Genomic DNA, 18,024 nt, shown 5'->3' on the forward strand with positions numbered 1-18,024 from the left:
GCTTTTTAAAATTTATATCTATCTATTATAGTTTTCAAGATAATAGGCAAAAATGAAAAATTGGGAAAAATCTTCACTAAAGGGCAATAACTTCAATAAGGAGTCAACCAAAAACTTCAGTCTTAATGACTTATTTGTAGAAATTGTCTTGCTGATCATTTTTGCTATTCAAAATTTCCATCTATCTATTATAGTTTTCAAGACAATAAGCAAAAATGCCAAAAATTGGGAAAAATCGTCATTAAAGGGCAATAACTTCAATGAGGTGTCGACTAACAATTTCGATCATGTTGACTTATATGTAGATCTTGTCTTCCTGATCATTTTTTGTTATTTAAAGTTTCTTTCTTTCTACTGTATTATAATTTTCAAGATAATGAACATTTTTGCCCATGTCAGATTTTCTCTATCTTTAACAGTTTTCCAGATAATAGCCAAACACTGCATTTTACCCCTATGTTCTATTTTTAGCCATGTCGGCCATGTTGGTTGGCAGGTGGGGTCATCAGACACATTTTTTAAACTAGATACCCTAATGATGATTGTGGCCAAGTTTGGTTCTAATTGGCCAAGTAGTTTCAGAGGAGAAGATTTTTGTAAAAGTTTATGGACGCAACAACGATGCCTTTGGGCCAGGTGAACTAAAAATGTATACTCATAATGCTGGCGGTAAAATGTTTTCAAAAATTGTATCCTTAAATTGTAAGGACAATACTTTGAGATTTCAGAACATCTGCCTCATTTTCAATACATCTATTTGGTATAGGAACACAACAAAAACAAAATAAGTGTTTAACAGTGTGAAGAAGTAATAACAACAAAAACTGCAAATATAGATAACAACAGGTAACTAACTAGAATGTGCAGAGTCAGAAAGCTGTACAGAAATTGCATCCTATTTCATCATAAGATCGTCCACATTAAACTAACAATGATTTCTAACAACAACCAAAATCACCACAACATCGTAACTTACTTCATAGATGGGTTCTGATATTTCATCATATCCATTATATATATACAGTTCCTATTGGGATAACAGTATAATACTAATAAAAATATTCAATATTTTATACATGTAACATTATTTAGACAACAGACATAAAAAATTAAACTATGATATAATCTGTAAGTAAAAATAAATTGTGAATGACATAACATACATGTCATAAAACTATTCTGGAAATGGAATAGGTTTGAAAGAGAATTCTTAGTACTCTAATGTGTCTTTTAAATTGAACACAAATTGTCTCCCCTGTTGTTGGAAACACATGAGTTATCTCCCTTTAACATTGTTATACTATCATAGTTTTACTAACAGTTTTCTATTTCATACCATTACAATTTAGATAACTGTCGGTTTCAATTTTTGATATATATAAGTATCATGAGCTCAAGTATGCATTTATTGGCCATATGCAAAATAAATTTGGGATTTATTATTAAAAACATGATTAGCTAAAAAGTAATCTAAGACATAGCTTTTTGGATTAGCACAGAAATATACAGAATGTGTGTTTCATTTGATTCGGAAGCAAAATCTGAAAACAAATATTCAAACTTCTCAAAACTTCTAAACAAATTTTCAACAGTAAAATCAATGCCATATAATTCCAGTATATAGCCTTTGAAATCAAACAATTACAATTTCTACAGTTGGATACAGGTGGATACTTACTGGCTTTAATATTATCTTATCTAGTAGGAATCTGCTTTGTGTAGTTGTTTATTAAAACTAATGCCTTCGTTTAATGGTGATTGAACTTCCAAATTATTCATTACTTTACAAAATATTTATGTGTTAATTTTTCCAAATCCTTTGATGTTCGTTATGAAAGAACTGCAACGACAACAATTTGCTTTTACAAATTTTCTACAGTAAAATCAATGCCATATAATTCCAGTATATAGCCTTTGAAATCAAACAATTACAATTTCTACAGTTGGATACAGGTGGATACTTACTGGCTTTAATATTATCTTATCTAGTAGGAATCTGCTTTGTGTAGTTGTTTATTAAAACTAATGCCTTCGTTTAATGGTGATTGAACTTGCAAATTATTCACCACTTTACAAAATATTTATGTGTTAATTTTTCCAAATCCTTTGATGTTCGTTATGAAAGAACTGCAACGACAACAATTTGCTTTTACAAATTTTCTACAGTAAAATCAATGCCATATAATTCCAGTATATAGCCTTTGAAATCAAACAATTACAATTTCTACAGTTGGATACAGGTGGATACTTACTGGCTTTAATATTATCTTATCTAGTAGGAATCTGCTTTGTGTAGTTGTTTATTAAAACTAATGCCTTCGTTTAATGGTGATTGAACTTGCAAATTATTCATTACTTTACAAAATATTTATGTGTTAATTTTTCCAAATCCTTTGATGTTCGTTATGAAAGAACTGCAACGACAACAATTTGCTTTTACAAATTGAAACATTATTCTATTAAGTTCTTTTTATTAAACAATATGACGGAGAAAGAAGCTAAATCATAACAAAGGTACACTTATGAACGGCACCAACAACAAAAATCATTACTTTTGAATATGTAACAACAAAAATCAGTTTTAATTTTTTGTTAATTTGTTGATCAAATAACAGAATGGAAAAAGAAGCTAGCTCCTAATTCATGTAGCTCTTATTGTCTCCATGGGCCAAGGGTTAATATCACAAGGTTAATAATGGTAAGTAATTAGTATGTCATTTATTTTTTAATTATAGAGCATAGCAGGTTTTATTTTATTCCCTTGCCCAACAGAGTTGTGGAGGGAATATATAGAATGATGCTTTTTTTCACCTATATCAAATGGGAGATATTGTGTGTCGTCCACTCAATGGTTGGTCTGGTCATTTCTTTGGTCTTTCCCTATAAAGTTTTTCATTATAGTTCAAATGAGCAGGCTAATTTACAGGATTATTTAACCCTTTAAATTAGCAAAAAAATTTCAATAAAAATGGATGATACCATTATTAGTTACATAATTTCCATTATTTAAGATGTAGTTAGCCAATCATAACCTTTTTGGTGTACTCTTTTGAAAATATTTCCCAGAATGCATTAGATTCTAAAACAGTGTATTTTCCACTATCAATTTTATAGAAAAAATGGTGGTATCATAAGAAAGATAATTCTATTAAATAGTTTTTTTCAGCTTGAGTTTGATCTTTTTTGTCCCCTAAAAACTAATGGACATTAGTTGATTGATTGATTGGTGTTTAAGACCACTTTCAGCACTATTGTGCTTTTTCGTGGCGGTCAGTTTTATATTGGTGGAAGAAGCTGGAGTGCCCAGAGAGAACCACCGACCATCGGTAGGAAAACTGACAATCCTAGTCAATTAAGATTGGAGTAGTGTGCACCTGCCCTATGAGGGATTCGAACTCACAACCTCAGTGTTGACAGGCTAGTGATACAGTAGTTTCGACCACTTAGATCACTCGGCCACCACTCAGCCACCAAGGGCACACCCCAATGGACATTGAAACCAGGATATCAAGTATCTACAAAAACAAATATTTTTCCTCAATCTACAAAAAATGGTAGCCACAGGAATAAATGAATCCACTGTATAAACTTATAAACTATAAAATCAGCCCAATATTTACACTATTTCAAGTTCCAAATCTGGGTAAATTCCTAAAAACTGATCAACAGTAGAAAAATTTTAAGTTCATACTAATTTCTTTTAGCACTAGTATTCTTCTTAAGAAAAAGATAGTCAGACATTGGTATTAGAGGGATAATTAAATGAACTAAATTTTTTTCACCAATTGATCAGTGTGAAGAGATGACTTTATACTGCAACTTGAAAAACTGTTTATCCCATTAGCAATCTGAAAGGCCAAAGCTGTTTGCATAAGTCATGTAATTAGTTTGAATACTGTTTCTATAACTTTTTACAAATCGATTTGTGGTCTAACAAGAAAGTAATTGTACACTTGTTGTATACTGTAATTTCAAATACTAAACAAACACTATAGAAGGGAGATAATCTTGCAACAAACTCAATGACAGAAAGCACAAACAAGGTTATCTCCCTTTACTCATGTCATTTACATTTTTTCACAAATACTTGTTAGAACACATAACAACATCTAATAACAACTATAAAACATTTAAATTAGATCAAATATAGAATAGTATTATAATACATATTATATGAACAAAGTCAAACTTATAGATACCTACTTGATTGCCCACATACTTTAAATAAGAGTTTATCCCTCTTTTAAAGAAGACGCTGAAAAGGACTTTTCTGCACCTGCTTTTATCCAACCCCTAACTTTCCCTTGCAATGGGCTTAATTGACAAAAACATAAATACTTAAACTTGAAAAAGTGTTAGACTCACTTTCAATCTGAAAGACATCAATTTTTTGCACAAGTACAGGAAAAGAAATAAAACAAGAATGTGTCTATAGTACATGGATGCCCCACTCGCACTATCATTTTCTATGTTCAGTGGACCATGAAATTGGGGTCAAAACTCTAATTTGGCATTAAAATTAGAAAGACCATATCATAGGGAACATGTGTACTAAGTTTCAAGTTGATTGGACTTCAACTTCATAAAAAAATACCTTGACAAAAACTTTAAACTGAAGCGGGACAGACGGACAAACGGACAGACAAACCAATGAACGGACGCACAGAATGAAAAACATAATGCCCCTCTACTATCGTAGGTGGGGCATAAAAAGATAATTTTAAGAACATGAAAACACTTTTTAGTATATAATTTGAGGGACATTAATATATAACCATGGGTTAGGATTTTTTCTTTAAGACCCATCTCATACTTTTTTGTTATATAAATAATTCAGCACCCATACAAAGCAAAAAGTCAAACGCTTTTTCTTTTTATTTGGAACAAAATTTCAGAAGAAACAAGGTGTGATAAGGACCCAATTAATCCCCATTATTCAACACTGCTGTCATAAAAATTTTGAGCACAATTATTGTACACAAGACTCAGAAATCAACCAATAAAAATACTGGATTTGGTTTTTCAAGCATAAATTTCGTACATTGAGTACTGAGTAAATTTTTATGACCAAAAGCCCAAGAGAAAGCAATATTTAACAATTAAATTGTACTGCAATGCAGCAGATGTTAAACCTTTTGGTCAGTCCAAGTTGCAAAAACCTCTTTTTTTGTTATGATGGGATCCATCGACTATCAAAGATATTGAAAACAAAATATTTCCTTGAATTATTTGAAATCAACACTTGCTTTTCTTTTTCAGTTTTCTAGCCTTTGACGGTACATCTGGCAACTGGATATTCTAAATTCGTCCATCTTTTCATCTTTTCATCTTTTTTGTACCACACATAACTATGAATTTTATCACGGGTTCTCGTAGAAATCATATTTTTAAAAATTGAATTAGATTGGTTTATCCTTTCCATTCATCATAGATCATAAGGCTCTGAGTAAAATATAAATGACTTACTGAATAGACAGGTTCTTCATCTGTATTTGATTCTGTATTTAATTCTCCATCTAATTTGATGACTGTAAGAGAAAATCTTATTTAAGGATGCTTCTCATATTTTCAACTTTTCCTCAATATTTTGTCACTCCAGGAAGTTTTCTAGGTTATGCATCAAATATTTTGACCAGAAACCACTTTGATAGTATATAAGGTATAAGAGGACAAATGGTAGAAAAAATAGGTTGTCACTGGAAAATAAGGACCAGAGGGTTTGGCCTATATCATTGTCTTAGGACAAACTACACATTCCTCATGAATTGTTCATGAAGGTTTTTCTTATAACTGTATTGCAAATGAAATTATTAGCTGGCTCTCTTACAGCATCCAAATATCAGACATGATCATTAGTTTTCTTAATTTTCAACATCAGCAGATTAAAATAAATTTTGTTCATATCTTTATGTGATAGTCCATTCAAATTTTTTTATCCTGTGTCTGAACTTTTCAGAATAGTGCAAAGTTTATTAAACTCTTGGAGTTATTACTGTACTTTCATCCTGGTCTTTACATCAATCATGTGATCATTTATGATATAGATTCCTGTGTGTAACAATCTTAAGACGCTTCATATTTCAGGTCCTCAATCTCAACTTACATTACCTATACATGTATGTACCTGGTGGGTTCTTCTTCTTTATTATTTTTTTCTTCTCGAAGCAAAATATCCCATTAAAGATATCTTACCATTTGGATCTTGTTTCTCTTCTTTATTCTCTGGGGATTCTTGCTGCTTCTTAGCTACCTCCATTTCTTTCTTTTTTCTTTCAAATATTACTTGAAATAAATCTCTCAGTGTCAAGACAACAGCTTCAGACTATGCAAAATATAATGAAAAATATTTTTTATTAATTGATTGTATGTGATGATTGATTTAAATTGTTTTCATCAAATATGTAACTGAATATGCATTATTATCTTACCTCCTATACATTTCTAGGAATATGATTGGTTAAAAGCAACCACGTGGATACCTTGTATATTCCATGTTAGGTTAGTAGGCGGGGCTTGTTTCAATATACGGTTAGTAGTGGTGTTACGTCCCTTTATAAAAATAACATGGTGTTGAGGACAAATCTTAAAGGTTTCAACAGACGAAGAAATTGATGATGAACGATTGAAATAAATTCATAAAACACAGTTGTTATTGTTGGCATTTGTTTTTGTATAGACCAATGGAAGAAGTTCTTAATACTAACGGCAATGAAGACTTGATCACTTTGATAGGCCACTAGTCTAAATACCACATGTTAAGATAGTCGGTAAGATAAATTCGTTACATAGTGTGCTAGTGACCTAATACGATATATATGGGGTCAGTAAATTCCATATGGGGATTCGAGCTTCGCTCGCACCCCATATGGAATTTACTGACCCCATGTATATCGTATTAGGTTACTAGCACACTATGTAACTAATAATGTTTGCTATTTCTGTCTGCTTTATTACAATTTTTTTAAAGATTTATTATAAATAAAAATAAGGATGTGGTATGATTGCTAGTGAGACAACTATCCACCAAAGTTCAAATGAAGTGGATGTAAGCAATTATAGACAACCATACGGCCTTCAACAATAAAAAATGCTTCAGATATAAAATAAGCTTATAATGATTTAATTGTACATCTCTTTATTATCTGATAACTTTATATTCCATCTCTAAAAATAGCACAAAGATCAGTATCTCTTAAATAACAATGAATCCAAAGTGTTTTGACTTGCTAGAATATATGCACTAACTGCTTATAGGTTTGCTATATCATATGAATTCTGAAATATATCATGTTCGTTAGTGGTATTAGCCAAAATAAAAATCTGGTTTCAAAGCATTACAATTTCCCTATCCTAAGTCTATGATATATACTCTCTTACTACTATGTAATGGTTGTATAGTTCTATAATGATTTTTGAATTTACATCAATTCACAGTGTATAACTTACTATGTGGGACTTTAGCAAAAGGAGATAATACCGTATTTGAAAAATTAATTTGTATAGTTATTCTTCAAAGTTCAGGTGAATATCAAGAAGCTCAACTTCATGAAAAAAATCAATAAAATCAACCTACACACAAAAAAACTCAGCCTTTTCTGAATAGATAAAGAATAAATTTCCTCTTTATTCATAATTGATGCCAGCAGACAGATTTTGGTTCTAATGTGGGATTTTCTGTCATATGTACGGTGTCTTTAACGAGTATGGCCTTTCAGTTCAACCTACTATTTTAAAACAAGAATTTATAAAGATAATAAAACTGTTTTTCAAGGCAGATTAGGCAAACTCTGTCTATTTGGTATTGGTGTCGAGCATTGGAAATGGACCAGTTGTGTAAATAAGATAATGAATGAAGTACTTATGTATATTTTACATACTGCTTTTTCTGTTTTGATGCCATAAAATATATGTTTTTTCTCCTCTGTACTGAAGATATAACCAAAAGCCCTGGAATCACTCATATCTCTTGATATAAAAGATACTTTGTGTACTGGATGTGAATGCTCTACTACCTATAAAATAAACAATAAATTCCTTAACAAAGATATAAAATATCATCCAAAATTACAATGCAAATAGACACATGGAAGCACTAAAAATCATATGTTTCATAAATAATTTTCTTTAATATTGATAATGTTCAAAATAGCATAAACCTATCAAATTTGAAATGTTTATTTTTTGTTGACAAATAACTACAGTGAATTCATTCATTTTGTGTTTACACATTTTCATGGATTGAAGAATACTTGTTTTTTGGTGGATAACTGATTTCAAGGATTTGCCAAAGTCTGTTTAGAAGCCTTCAGAAAATGTGTACTTCATTGAACATTTAAATTTGTGGTTTACCTTTTATCCACAATATCCATTAAAATTAGAATCCCACAAATAAAAATGAATCCACAGTTTTATAAACTCAATTATATATATCAAATAATGAACCAATGAACAAACGCCTCCTAAATTTCATGTTGGTAGAATACATTTCTTTACGGTCCTATGTTTTACATATAACGGTCTTTCTATATTTAAATGAGATAGGGTAATACCCATTGAATTCCTTTCTGCACGGATGATTTCGAGACAGTATATAAGGAAGATTTGAGGTGTGTTTGACCAATGCGACGCTCGTTACAAGATAGTAAGGACTATGTTAGTTTGGTATACTATTCCTCACCCTCCCACCCCATTTACGCATATTATATGTAACCTTATCGTTTCTTATCGACTTGTGTATAGTAAAAATTGATTCATTATGTATGGCTGATTGTATATATTTATGTTGAACACTTTCAATTAAATGCGATCTTGTAGCGAACGCACAACCCTATACTGTGTTTCGTTTTTTTTTTTTTTTTTCTACGATATCTAGTTCAGAAAAATTTTATTTTCGGAGGAGTAAAACGAGGGAGTAAATAAGTTCCTTTAAGTGGATACTGATGGTATGCAGGGTTGTCGAAAGAAAATAATTAAATAACACTAAATTGACAACAGCAATTAAGGGGTATTCAATCATAATGTACAAACAATGTGCATCAACACATCCCTCAAAATGTTCAAAACAATAATACAGAAAGGCTACAATTATGTATATATATAAGCACATTTAAACCACAGATTAAAGTGTTTCAACAAATAATTCGACCTTGATAAATAAGCTTGTTAATAAATTGTGATTCTAAACCCCTATTACTCTACAAGGTCTTCTCAAAGAACTCAAATCTTTCTTTTATTCATATCACAATTGTCATTACTTTGTCTTCATTTACCCTAAACTACACCTTTGATCAGTCCATGTCTAATGATGCCTGACCTTTAATTTTGTCATGTCTTTTAATTTATTGAACTGAAAATAAACATTTGCATTTATGATTCTCAATTTATTTTGACATAATTTGTACATAACTGTACATTATATTTAGATAATTACATGTCAGAAACCTTAAATTTCAAATTCTCTTTTACCCATAAATAGTTTTGATTCTTTCTATTACTCACCCCATGTCTAACATCTACAAGTTTTATTCCTTCCTCCGAAACATTGACAACAATTCTCTGTTTGTGAACACCCAAAGCTTTGATTTCTGCTTTCAACTTTTGGATTTTCTCCTGGCACATTTTGTCTCCTCTTGCTTCAGGGACTTCCTCCGTTCCTATCATTTTGGCATTAAAGCTAATTCCTTCTCCTTGAAATCTGAGTGGATCATTTTTGTCTATGAAAAAAAACCAAAATCATACAAATTGTTGAATATTTTTACACTATTCATGATTTGATAGGGAATGGTTACTAGTCATTTCACACATTTCAATAAGGTTTTTTTTATATACAAATGGACTTCCAAGTAGCTCTAAATAATTTTTTTTTCTGTATTATTTGTCTACAGATAAGACAAACAATTAGCAAATAATCCCTAGGCTACAAATATGTATACAAACGTATATACTCATCTAGGTTGCTCCAGCATAAGACCAGTGATATAACCTTTCGAGTTTAGACCCCTGAAAAATTTATTTGATCAAGAAAGGTTTTACCTGAACCATGATGTAGCTCTAAAATTGACACCTACATGTGTATGTAATACTTCTTTCATCATAAACATAATAATTGCACAAAGATACAGACTTGCAGAAGTCTCAGGGAGCAAAACTGGAGTTTTCCAGCAGAAGATTTGCATTTTGTTACAGGAATATCTAAAATCAGGAAATATTTGAATGTTATACACCTTTAAGGAATACATACGTCATTTTAAGTTTCCATTGTAAAAAAACATGATACAATGATCAAGCTCATCTAAATTCTTTTTTTTTTTTGGTATACGGGTAATATTCACGTTACTAATATTCACATATTACCAACGCTTTTTCAACTGATCTGGCGGAGCTTACATTTTAATTTGCATAAGGACAGTCTATTTGAAGATGTGTGTGAAAAGGAATTGATTGTCGTTATAATTATTATTACTGATTTCTAATCACCTATCAGTGTCACCAAGCAGATATACAAAAGAACTGAGTGTATGATATGGGACGAATAAAATAGTTTACAATTGATAGAATTTATATGTGCTATAGCTAAGTATTTTAAAGTATCGGCTATTGTATTATTCTGTTTAAAACCTTTCTATTTGTGAGATTAATATTAAATGGGATTTATAAAAATTATATATAAAAAATAAAATATTTACACCTTATTCCCTACCTTCCTTGAATATGATCATAATATACAGCTTTTCAAAAAAGAAATTTTCGATTTACGCGTGCATGTTTTACCGCTTCTTAGATTTTCTATTTAACACATCTGCCATCTGCTAGTTCAGGTAAATCATTCTGTATTAAGAATATGGCAGAGCGTAAGAAGATACTTTCCTCTCAGTCAAAAAAAATATTTTTCGTGTCAAAGTTTTTCCGGTCACAGATTCAACAACTGACTGCCACTCCAGTAAATGCCTTTATAAAGAGAACTGCAGAAGCTACCCTGGTTAGCAAGGCTGCTATACGGAGAACTCCCTGCCACCCCCCCCCCCCCCCCCCTCCAAAAAAAATGCATTCAGAATAAAAGGAATAAAAAAGCATATCAGAATAACAACATATGCATATTTTGCAACATCATAGTTATACTTTTAGTATCCAAAATGTGACAATTTTTATATGTTTTTAAACTCCATTTTACAAGAAATTCATTATCTGTGTCTCACTATTTACTTTGCGAATACACATATAGTGTTTACATATTTTAACCGGATCAATGACCACAACTGGACACTTCATTGATGAGTCTATCCAAAAACACCTATAGATGGACTGGTCTATGACAAGCATTTCTTTTTAATTTCCTGTACATACCGAACAGTTCCACCATAAACAATTACTGGTACACATATTTCATTTTTATACACTAAAAAAAAACACAAAGTTATGGCACAAACAACAGTCAGTTTAGAAACCCTTAACAGATGTATCGTTAAGTGGTACATGTGGTTCAACTTTTTCAAACGCTTTCTACCAAAAAAAATAAAACTTCTTAAAAAAAAAAGAAAAGTGGACAATGATACCAAGGGGACATTTAAAACTTAAATTAGAAGAGAAACCAACAATGCCATGACAAAAAACGAAAAATGACAAAATGTATTAAAATATCAAATATTTCAAGGTTTTTAAACAAATAAACAAAACTGGTACCTATTTTTCTATTAACTCTGAAAACAAGGGCAGGTTTGTTTGGTGTTGTTGCAGTAGTGGCAGCTGTTGTTGTGGTTGGGTCCGTTGTAACAGTAATGGTTTCTGTGGCAGGAGTGGCTTCTTCTGTTGTCGACATGATGTAAGATGAAGACTTAAAATGTGAATTCTTCTCAATTTACTTTGTTCAGATCAGATTCTGTCTAAAGTGCCTAAAAGATAAAAAGGTACCATTTATAAAAGCAACTATAACTTCAGAATAAACGAGTACGAGTATCATCATTACCATGTTTCATACTGATAGTACAACCTTAAACCTGGTACCGGTAGTCAGATCATCAAAACCGGCATTTTTTTGTCAAAATTGTTTCCTGTATGTATAATTTTTATAATTGGGACTATATTAAGCAGAAATTGTAACAACATGTACATAAGTATCATGTACAATTATTGATTTCATAGAATTTTACAAGTTTACATGTTTTTGTGCTCAGATTACGACTAATTATGAACTTCAATGTATCTTTGTCTTAAATTGATTTTTTTAGCTTGGCAAACCATAAGGTCTTATGACAATTTATTATTCATGTAGTTATGAAATATCGTAAATTATGGAATTAGAGTTTGTTCATTGCAACGAGTCATAATGACTTTGGTTTGACAGCTATGTTAAACTCTCCTTATATCAATGGTTAGAAATAAGGTCAAAGTACTTTTTTAATTTCATGACTTAACTACTACATGTATCTATTTTAAAAAGATAAAATTTAGATTTTACAACCAAAAATAACGAAATTTTCTTTAAACAAACCCATGATGCATATTTGTATTTTTTTCTTCATTTGATCCTTTTAAACATTGTTTAACATTGGGTTTTTTCAAGAGGGGGTTGGGGGGGAATTGCAAGCACCTTTTTAGATTTCCAAACATTTCAAAAACAAAGACTTAAACTTGTACTACTAAATTTTTTAATTTCCTGGAATACATCATTACATTAAATATCATCAAGTAATATTTCAACATAATTGTACACATGTTTATTATTTAATCAGGTCAATATTAACACAATAAATAATTAATCCAACTTACATAGAACATAACATATATAGCCCCAGGGGTAACAAAATAGTTGTTTCTGTACATTTCCATTAGAAACAATGTATTACAATACATACATTTTAGCACATATCTACTTTTACAAGAATACTTCTGACACATAAATATATTTTTTTTATCCTAACTTTTGTAATAGTTTTTGACATTTCACAGCCTAAATTTTGGAATAATTGTAAGATGTTTTTGTCATTAATTCATTCCTTCAAAGACTTCAAATTTTATTTTAATTTTTTAATCAAAAAAGTTGCTATTCTTTCTGCAAATTTCATTATCATTTAACTTTCAGAGTATTCCTATTAGCTTTAACATTCAATAGGCAAACAGGTTTTTTGATTTCCCTGAACATGCTGAAAGAGAGAAATCAAATTTCTTTTTCATATTAGTAAAATAGTATGACCAACTGAAATTAACCATGTTGACATCATGACCAAATGACAAAATAAATGAATTCATAGAATTAAAACATTTTAACTATTTTAATGTCCATTCATGAAATGCAGCTAAAGGACCGCTAGGCAAATTTACTTATCGTAAAAACACTTCCATAACCATGATACGAAAATTAAAACACATGTCATTTAAAACATTTATTGGTATGTTAATTTATTCAAACATAATGACGCAAACAGATAGACCTTGTAGCGTATTATGACCAAATATATTTCACATTTCATAAACTAACTGATAAATGTTTTTTTCAGGAGAATTGCTTCTAAATATAAAAACAAGATGAGGTATGATTGCCAATGAGACAACTATCCACCAAAGTTCAAATAAAGTGGATGAAAGCAATTATAGGCAACTGTACAGCCATCAACAATGAGAAAAACTCATACTGTATAGTCAGCTATAAAAGGCCCCGACATGAAAAATATGAAACAATTCAATTGAGAAAACTAACAGCCTAATTTAAAAAAAAAATTTACGAATAATAAATATGACAGACATGAACCAACAACAACCACAGAACTTCAGGCTCCTCACTCCTTGATCTCTTTTATTAAAGTCATACTTTGAATTATTCAAAAGTTTTGTTTTTGACTTTGAAGTAGCATGAAACTTGGAAATTTCTAAAATTCTAATAAAAGAATAGACTTAACTGTTTATAGTTGTTGTCTGTGTGCTTTGTGTTGATTTGACGAGTCATTAAGCCTTTTTAAACTGATTTTTGTAGTTTGTTCTTATCTTGTGCTGTTACACCACTGTCACAGTTTAGGGTTGGGCACCCACAAACAAGTTTAATCCTGTTACATTCTGTCCCAAGTCAGGAGATTATAATTCAAAGGTTGTTGTTTTCAGCTGTATATCATATTTGATTTTTGTTTTTTGTTAATTGTTTAATTCATAAATCATGTCTTTTATAGTTTTCTCTTTTGAGATGTTTTACTGTCTTTTACATGTTTTATAGCTTATTAAGCAGTATGAGTTTTGCTCATTGTTGAAAGCCATATAGTAACCTATAGTAACTGTTGCTAATTTCTAGCCCATTTATTCTCTGGTGGAAACTTGTCTCGTTGGCAATGATATGACATATCTTCTTAACCTTCTAAATTCGGAAGAGTTGACCACTATGTGAAAACATAGCAGATGTTGCATAACAACACACATAGTATGATGGCAATAAGATCATACTGACGGTTTGGACCAGGTAAATAACAACAGGATGCATTTCTCTCTACTATACACTCAGAATAATGTGATTAAACGCATATAAAATGCAACACAAAAGTGCATTCATAAACAAACAACATCAGTTGGCAAACTTTCATATTTTTAAGTATTTCAGCTTAAATACATATATGTCTATCATGTCTATATTTAATACTTCCTGTAAGAAGATAAGATACATTTGTATGTAGCTATATAGCTTTTCTTCTAATAATAGTACTTAATCTCAATATTGTCAGGTTTGATTGTGTAAAACACTTAACACTTTGACAAAAGCAAGTTGCATTTGTGTTCCATAAATTTGATTTACATTTTTAAACTACATGAAAATTTGACCTTATTGGCTTATGATCATGAGCACCAAGAATGGGGGAAAGGGGTAGGGGTAGGGGTCTTTAGAAATGCTTAGTTAGCAGGAGGATTTTGAATATGAATATCCAGGCCTTTGTAAGGGCTGAAAATAAATAACCTTGCATAAGACAGGATGATCATGAATTTTATACAACACAAAATGCAGGAATCAATCATGTACAAAAGTTCAAATCCTCCTCAACTCACCACCACCACCACCACCACCCTTTGACTTCATTATGGTGAGACAAAAAGGGGTATAAATGAATGGGACAGTCAGGAGTAAAAATCAATGCAACAGTCAGAGGTAAACATCAATGAGACAAACATCAATGGGACAATTAGGAGTAAACATCAATGCCACAGTCAGGGGTAAACTTTAATGAAACAAAATATACAGGAGTTAACATCAATGCAACAGTCAGGGGTAAACTTCAATGGGACAAAATATACAGGAGTTAACATCAATGCAACAGTCAGGGGTAAACTTCAATGGGACAAAATATACAGGAGTTAACATCAATGCAACAGTCAGGGGTAAACTTCAATGGGACAAAATATACAGGAGTTAACATCAATGCAACAGTCAGGGGTAAACTTCAATGGGACAAAATATACAGGAGTTAACATCAATGCAACAGTCAGGGGTAAACTTCAATGGGACAAAATATACAGGAGTTAACATCAATGCAAATGTCAGGGGTAAACTTCAATAGGACAAATAGGAGTAAACATCAATGCAACAGTCAGGGGTAAACTTCAATAGGACAAATAGGAGTAAACATCAATGCAACAGTCAGGGGTAAACTTCAATAGGACAAATAGGAGTAAACATCAATGCAACAGTCAGGGGTAAACTTCAATGGGACAAACAGGAGTAAACATCAATGCAACAGTCAGGGGTAAACTTCAATGGGACAAACAGGAGTAAACATCAATGCAACCCTCAGTGGTAAACAACACTGAGCAGCCACTTAACAAAAGCACCTACCAAAATTGACATGATTGAAATACATGTACATGATATAAACTAAATAAATGAATTCAATATTTCTTATAATTTATTACAAACACCAACCTTTTTCTGGCACAATCCTAGGCTGAGTTAGGGAAAAAAGTGTTAAATAAATCCTATGTAATTTTACATGATAAAAGTTTTATGCATGGACATGATGAAGTAGACAAGAGATCAGTGATAATTGAGATAAACCACATAACTGTTCCTGGACAATCAAAATTAAATCCTTTATCATTAAACAAAGATTGAAGGTTCAGTTGATAATGATTAAAACTGCATAATATATCTACATGTATCTGTAACAATTGGGTGTTCTGATGGGTAACACCAAGCCAAATGGTTAATAAGGGTGTGTGCCTCTTTTGAAATATTTGAACGACTTATAAATCATGTTTTATGGGATTTCTAAAACAATACAACATGAACCTTTTGGTTTTTTTTTTTTCTTTTTTTTTACTTTTTTAAAAAGAAACCTAATCCCATTTTGAAAATGATCTGTTGTTCCCACTATTTTTGGCCTAAATACAAAAATGTTTTTGGTGTATGTGGGTGTATATTTTTCCTTAAAGCTTCACAGATATAAAAAATAAGCTTATAATGATTTAATTGTACATCTCTTTATTATCTGATAACTATATACAGTCACATGCATATTGTATTTATAAAGATAAATGTCAATGAATGTCAAGATAAAGTCTAGTGAGTTCCAAATAAAAGTTGTGGATGTAAGAAATGCACTACACCACAGGTCAATTCAATAAAATTAATCCACCTGTCCATTGTAAGAATAGATTGAAAGTGGCCAAACCATTCTAGATATGGTCCCCTGTGCCCACCCTACCATTTCTTTCATAAAAGTCATAAGGCTTCTGACTTCTGCAAACAATACCATGAAAAAATGCCCATAGGGAAAAACATGGAAATTTTCTACTCAGACTTGAGGCGGCAAGTCTCTATCTCAAAATCATATAGGATCCATTTTTCAAGTCGACAAATCTTGCCTTTGTTAGTCTTGTGTGTTTTTCTAAATTTTGGTTCATTTGTATATTTCAGAGTTTAGTGTGGCGTCCATTTTCATGAACTAGAATACAGTTTAGAGGCCAGCTGAAGCCTGCTTTCATGTGCAGGATTTTCTCGCTGAATTGAAGACCCATTGGTAGCCTTGAGTTGTTTTCTACTCTTTGACACATTCCCCATTTCCATTCTCTATTCTATGATTCCTTTCCTTACTCATTAAATTAATACATACCTATTCTCTGACAAAAAGTTTACTGTTGATATCAATTAAATTTTATGATGAGACTTTATAATGAAACCTGTTGAGTGCTGTGTCTGATATTTTTTTTTTTTTTTTTTTCTAGAGTGACAGTATTCAACAAACAGCTGAGGCTACCATGCATATAGCTAGCTTCCTGTCATGCCTGTATTCGCTAGCACATTTTTACCATGCTTTCCGGGAGGGGGGTTTGGGCTCATATAAAACGGTTTTAACTTCACAACATTTGTCAGGCTATATGAACCATGTGCTGTTTGTAGTTGTTTGACTTTGTCTGGACATCATTTTTTGCTAATGCCTGTCCTCTTTTTATGGTACATGTACATGTATTACATGTTTTTATATTTTCAAAATGTTATATATGATTTATACTAATGCGATATCCTCCTCTTTGCATTTTTGCATTTTTTTCTTTATTGACAATTTTCCTCAAAAATAGTCACAATAGTTTATTTTCAAATGATCCACTTTGTTTCCAATAATGATAAAAAAAAATTGCTCAAGGGAAACAACTCCTAAATACATGAAATAGGACAGACTGTATCCTGCTTATAAAAATCAGATGATATAAGCATTAAATTTTTCTATAGAAACTCTTTAAAAGAAACTTCTTTCAAGGAAAACAAAGTATTGTTGAAGACTGCATATTGATCTCAGTCCTCTATATGTCTTTTGGTTATTTATGTTGTTAAGTTGCTGTCTCATTGATCATGTTGATGAATATATTAAATCTAATTCATTCATTCCAACAAACATTGCTGAAGCTTGACAGGTGCACCTACTTTTCTCTGGAAACTACATGTTACGTAACCTACCTCCCTTAAGTGCATCTGCATTTCTGCATGTGTATGTAGGATAAACATGTAGTGACCTCCTTTTAAGTGATAGTTCACTGAACAGTCTTCTAAAAATTTGGTGG

General features: G+C 31.2%; 1 protein-coding gene across 2 annotated transcripts in view; it reads right to left on the reverse strand.

Moving 5' to 3' along the window:
• The window catches only part of LOC127701075 (disabled homolog 2-like), a 33,874-nt gene that overhangs the window by 14,065 nt on the left and 1,785 nt on the right, over window positions 1-18,024 (reverse strand). For both annotated transcript variants that reach the window (XM_052204882.1, XM_052204873.1), the window contains exons 2-6: window positions 11,680-11,888; window positions 9,499-9,713; window positions 7,878-8,012; window positions 6,193-6,322; window positions 5,467-5,528 (exon numbers count right to left, since the gene is read on the reverse strand). In XM_052204882.1, the coding sequence (XP_052060842.1) occupies window positions 5,467-5,528; window positions 6,193-6,322; window positions 7,878-8,012; window positions 9,499-9,713; window positions 11,680-11,815 (678 nt within the window). In that variant the 5' untranslated portion in view covers window positions 11,816-11,888. The remainder of the gene's footprint in view (window positions 1-5,466; window positions 5,529-6,192; window positions 6,323-7,877; window positions 8,013-9,498; window positions 9,714-11,679; window positions 11,889-18,024) is intronic.

Source organism: Mytilus californianus, unplaced genomic scaffold, assembly GCF_021869535.1.
Source record: "Mytilus californianus isolate M0D057914Y unplaced genomic scaffold, xbMytCali1.0.p SCAF_1, whole genome shotgun sequence".
NCBI lineage: Eukaryota > Metazoa > Mollusca > Bivalvia > Mytilida > Mytilidae > Mytilus > Mytilus californianus.